Source organism: Cheilinus undulatus, linkage group 12 (genome assembly GCF_018320785.1).
Source record: "Cheilinus undulatus linkage group 12, ASM1832078v1, whole genome shotgun sequence".
In the NCBI taxonomy this organism is placed as follows: Eukaryota; Metazoa; Chordata; class Actinopteri; order Labriformes; family Labridae; genus Cheilinus; species Cheilinus undulatus.
Window position 1 is genome coordinate 40247677 of NC_054876.1, and position 6180 is coordinate 40253856.

Genomic DNA, 6180 nt, shown 5'->3' on the forward strand with positions numbered 1-6180 from the left:
GGCTTTGTTTTTTGTGATATAATGGTTTTTAAGGAATAGATCTTAGAGCTTTCTAAAAGTATCTTTGACTACAGTAAATACAGAATTGTCTTTTTATCACAAAGTTTCAAATATGGTTAATACTAAGATTCATTTCATTACTTTTTCATCCCCTTGTGTGTAGAACTCTACACGTTTCTCTTTTTTGAATTCTAGTCGTATCAAAACGTGCCAAAGCTTTAAAAAAAATTACATCTATTTTATATTGCTGGGGGGACCTCTGCATATTGTCTGAGTTGCACAGAAACATTGCAATTGTGCTGACGTTTACCTGTTATTTTTGATAATTAAACAAAAGAAACAACCAAATATTGTATGCCAATAACTTTTTCATTTACTGTTATGTAAAAAGGTATCAATATTGTTTGATTGTTAGCACAACCATTGCTGGTTCATATTTAGATCTCATTTCTTAACTGTGATTATTTTCTTATTTTTTACATTCTTCTAACTATCTTTGGATTTTGAATATCACACAGTTATAAGGATGTTATCTTGGACTTTGAGAAACACTGGCAATTGTTTCTTGACATTTTGCAATTTATTGATTAATTCAGAAAATAACTGACAATTTAATCAGCGATGCAAATACTCTTTGGCTGCAGGTCTGATGGATTTATCTTAAGAGATGAATCAGTTTTACTTTACTTGCATCTTCAAAGTCAAAACTCAATGAACAGATTTAAAAAAACATCTGTTAACTCCATACTTTTGTGATTTTGGACCACATTTACTTTAAAAGCCCAGCCAGTCAAAAACATCAATATTACATCAGGTGTCCAAAGAGACTGACTAAATGCTCAGTATTTAGATAAAGATGTAGTTTTCCTTAGCATGAGGCATGACGATTCAAAGGTTAACTTGTGTTTATCTTCTTAAAGCTGAACTCAGTCACAAGTCACTAGTTTTTCCAACATCTAGTCCTGCTTGGATCATTCTTATTTCCGTTCTTATCCACAGCCAGTGAGCCGAGCAGAGATAGACGATGATATCCTCAGACTCAGACAGACCAATGGAAACATTTACTTGCACACAAGCAGAAGCAGCAGCAGCCCGGCTCTCCATTGTCATGTGACAGCTGAACACAGTCTCAAGCAGAAATTCCACCAGCACATAAGCTCAACTTAAATTCACATGGCTTCTTGGTAATTTTTAGCATACAGTATGTTAATCTCTTTAGCGCTTTTACAACTTGCCTTTACTTCAAACACAGCCATGCCTTAATTCTATGGTTTTAAATTAATACTACACTGTCCAGGAAAACTTTTGTGCAGTCTGTCTTAGTCCAAAAAGCCATTCAGTCACTTAGCTTGGACTTCTGCATTTTTTTATATGAATCAGTATTCAAACAAGCCAGTTTTGCATGGATAATCAGGACCAATTTCCCCTAAAGCTACCATGAAGCTCTTAAAGACACACAGATAATGTAACCCCTACAATCCATATGCAGGAAACTGACTACCAACACAAAGTTTAGGTAAAGATGCCCTGATAAACTAATATTATATCCAATGCAGTATAAAATGGACGAATACAGACACTTCAAATACTGTTTAAACTACAGACTGAGTGGATCAAACTTACTTTCCTGAGCATCTGTTGAATAGCTTATGTGCAATTAAATGTTATGCAAACTGTCTGGCACCGACAGCTTTCTAATCTAATAAAATGACCAGTTTTGATTACTTTTAGCACTGCAACTTTGCTGAAGTTTATGCTGATACAACCGAGAGATTAGTGCAGAAAAAAAGGGAAAGCAACTTACAAAAATAAAATAAAGTACATCAACCAAAGACTTCAAAACATCTCTAATATCACCACGTCCAATGCCCAGCATCAGATGGACCGACTGGACTGTTCAGCAGTGAAAACATGTTCTGTGGAGTGACAAATTGCAATTCTTTGCTTGGCAGTCAGATGGGGGAATCTGGGTTTGGCAGATGCCAGGAGAACGTCACCTGCCTGACTGCTTTGTGCCAACTTGGAAATTTGGTGGAGGATGGATCATGGTATGGGGCTGTTTTCAGGGTCTGGCTTGACCCCTTCTCTCCAGTGAAGGGCAGTTTTAATGCTTCAGCAAACCAAGACATTTAGGACAATGCTATGCTTCCAACTTTATGGCACCGGTTTGTTTTTGTGTATCTCAGCAGTATTAATGTTGTTTGATGTTTACCACATTCACAAGCTTTAAAATCTGTTTTCAAGACAACCCTATAGAAGTTCTAGAGATTAATTCTAGAGGCAATGGAAATTGGCATTTCAAAATGGTTGTTTTTAAGCTGGTAACTTCTATGTATTGATTAAAACTGACAAAAATCTGTTTTTTTTTTCAGTTAATAATTAAATAAAAAAGAGCTACAGTATAAGACTCCATGAAGGAGATAATACTCTGCACTAAATCATATAAAATCAATGACACTCTAGTGATTTGCTCTTACTGCGATGATCAGGTGGAGAATTGGTACATGGCTGGGAAATGTTTTACAACCTCTGAGACTCACAAACACACAATGAATGCCTTGAGGCGCTCTCTAATGCTTGCAGCAGTCATGAAAAAGCCACCAGTAAATCACATTATTCTGTGGTTCCCTCGTGTTTCTAGAGCAGTGAAAACACAGAAAGAAGACTGGGATCTCAGTTCAGTCTCAATGATGAATGCCATATGGTACGATCTCTTCTGCTGAGAATATAATGTTTAACATGAGCATGCAAAGTAAAAATCTGTTGACATAACAAAGACTGTCATATGTATTAAATATCTGTCTAGTATACCTACTACCAACTACAGTTGTTATAATATCAGATTTTCAAACTTAACAATAATACTAGTAGAAGTCAAATGATACTGGTTCCAACTAATTCTATACCAAGACAACAAATACATAAGTCCTCGGCAGCTAATATTAGGCAATTTCTTGTTTTTAACTACCAACAACTACCAGAAAACTACTGCATAATATCTAAATTGAATTTTAGTACTTTCTAATACTATGGATCAGAAAAATTACAAATTTTGTTGTTATAGGATACATGGCATCCAAATACATCAAAGAAACATTAACTGGTTGTATGTATAAATGTAAAACTTTGATATAGTAAAAATAAAAAATATTGATTTATTTGCTTCTAACATTTCTTTTTACAAATTAATTACTGCAAGCAATTTTCTGTTCACTGTCCAAAATGCCCTAAAACAATGGCAGCCCTGCAGTGCTAAAGTGTTGTCATGTTTCGTGTGGTTTAATGCTCTTTCTTGTTCTCTTACAGCAGTTTCTAGTTTAAAATATGATTGAGGAAATGGTCATTTTCCAGTTTTATACCTGTCGAAAGCCTGCTGTAATACCAAGGGAACAAAAATAGAAGTCTTAAGTCCTAACCGCACGGGATTAGTTTTACTAATTTTCTGAATTTAAATATATTTTGATAAAGTGAGAGCAACAATGGATACCAGGCCAAAAGGCAAAAAAGGTATACAACAATCAGAAATAAACCACAAGCCACTGCTAGCCAAACAGACGAGCTTAATGCCCAGCATGGAGACAGCAGATCTGGACCTGCTCCTCGGGAGTTGAGGGGTTTTCGCCAGGACAAGTAACAGTTGGAGGATATAAAGGGAAATTGTGAGGACAAATGTAAGAGTAGACTAAGCACAAGAGCAAATAATGAAAGCAGAAGAGCGAGTCCAAAACACAGAAGCTAACTTATCAGAAATGCTTAAACTCATTGGAGGCTAAAATAACTGACCAGGAGAGCTGCTGTAGACGAGAGAACGTAAGGATCTATGGTGTTGCTGAGGGGGCTGAAAAAGAATCTCAATCCGTGATTTATTTCGTGGAGAAGATACTCTGTGAAAATCTCGACATACCCAACAAAATACCTTTACAGCTAAAAAAAAAGTAATACTTATCCTGTGCAAATACGCCGTAAGAGTTCTATTTTTGTTCCCTTATATATGCACTTCTTCATCATTTTCAATAATCCTGCAGGAAGTCTTTGTTTTCTATCCTGTGCTAATTGACGATGTCTGTAATTTGCAGAGTAAAATTGCCAGAGCAAATTAACTACAATATTTCAGCTCACACAGAGGTCCATTGGTAATACTAATCAAGTGAAAATCAGCACCTCTGTAATTTGGAGTGATATTTTTTCAAAAGTCTGTGTGCCTTCATCTAGTAACAAAAAATATAGAGGCTGTGTAGGACACTGTCAATAATGTTTTAACTAATCTAGATTATTAATAGTGCCTTGCTTTCAGTTCATTTGAAAAATGACTTTATTTTACCTAACTTTTTTATTAACTTATCGCACCGCACCAAACACTGACATCAGGGGGGTGATTCCCAAATCGTCAGAGGATGATCCTGTGCAAATAGCACTTTCAATCAAAAAAGGCAAGCAAACCTACACACTGTCTAAATGGCACATGAAACATTGGCAACATGTTGGTGTGTAGGAGTTTGCCTGCCATGATGGTTCTTCCTCCCCTACACGACACTTCCCTGAATTTGACCTTTTAAAGTTTCAGCATTTTCAGGTGCCGCAAATCATAAAGGTTAAAGAGACTGAATTGTTTAAAAACACATGATATTGTGGAGTATCAAAAATGTTGACAACCTTACAGCCAGTATCACTTGAAGTCTGCTATGACAAATAAAAGATGTGTGCTAAATGTAGCCGTCAATGATGACTAACTAGACACTGCTTTCTTGCCGGTCTGAATCTTCTACAAGATATAATCCAGGTAGATTATCTTCACACCCAAAGCCAAAGCCATAACACGTATTCCCTCCAGGACCTAAGAATGGTCCCCAGGCCAATGTTTGAGAACCAGAGGCAAAACCTCCTGCAGGATCAACCTCCTGTATTATGGTCCAGCCCCCGTGTGTTGCAGGTCACACACAACACAATATAGTGGACTGATAAGGTCCATATGATCCATGTTAAACAATGACAAGGCTGGGTCAGGCTAACAGAGGCCAGTGTCGACCTTTAGATCAATTTAGTAACAGTAGCTGAAGCTACAAGCTAACCAGCTAGTCTATAATACGAATAGAAAGCTAAAGATACATCAACGTTAGCTTAGTTCTACTGGGATGTAACAGCATGACGCTTTTACACAGAAATACTGTGATTCACTAGCTTTATACAAATCAGCTAAGGCCGATTTATGTTAATGCACAAACTGCGTAGTGTGAATTGTTCAATATAAGCCAGTGACAGCCAGTGACACGTCGCCCTGATGATGCTAACTAGCTAATGTTGTCAAGGATGCAGAGGCCGCTGGTTTCGCTGCTCCCAGTCTTCAACGGTTCCTCCACAAAACCCAATAAACGTGAGAAATTTACCGTCATGTTGGGACGACAGCGAGGGTCCCGAGGCCTGCTCGGCCATGATTTCCTGAGGGGGGCTTGAGGCTATTACCAGGGAAGTGGGATAAGCGCTAGGAGTGTCCAAAAAAACAGGCAGGCTAACATCACAACTATTGTCAAGCTAGCGATGGCGACGGACCGCGCTTTCTGGTTGAAATTTCAAAGTAAAATCAACATCATTGCTGCCGTGCAACAACCGTTTTAGTGTCAGCAACGAATATCGATAAATAAATAAATTTTGTCTTGGAGTATTTAGACTATATAATCTTTTAACTCACTTTTATTGTAATATGGTCGCCTCAAAATCATTCATCACGGCTCTCTATTTCGGGTTTATATTTTGAAAGCAAAAGGCCCGTTTCCTTTAATACTTGATAGCTTTTGGTAGCTTGTATGGATCCGGTACCCGCTTTCAAAGTAAAAGAAGTTGCATTGACGAATTTATTTTAGAGAGACGAAAATGTCAAATTCCTTAATTCTAAAAAAAGTAAATACATGAGGTGAACTCGAATCAAATAATAACAGGCATATGAGAACTATTATTATTATTATTTTTATTATTATTATTAGTAGTAGTAGTAGTAGTAGTAGTAGTAGTGGTGGTATTTAAAAATTATTATTTTAATTATCAGAATAATGGCTGGATTAGCTGCAACAGTCTTAGTATTTAAAAAGTCTTTGCTTGTATAGTTGTGAATTTTATGAAACTGATAACATTATTATTCAAGAGGAACTGAAAATCCAAAGAGCTGAGAATGAATGTAATGTTACC

The 6180-nt window shown here is 36.7% G+C and overlaps 1 protein-coding gene across 2 annotated transcripts in view; it reads right to left on the minus strand.

Moving 5' to 3' along the window:
- rabep1 (rabaptin, RAB GTPase binding effector protein 1) overlaps positions 1–5535 on the minus strand; it is a 41836-nt gene extending 36301 nt beyond the window's left edge. For both annotated transcript variants that reach the window (XM_041801428.1, XM_041801427.1), the window contains exon 1: positions 5385–5535. In XM_041801428.1, the coding sequence (XP_041657362.1) occupies positions 5385–5430 (46 nt within the window). In that variant the 5' untranslated portion in view covers positions 5431–5535. The remainder of the gene's footprint in view (positions 1–5384) is intronic.
- Between the last annotated feature and the right edge of the window lie 645 nt (positions 5536–6180).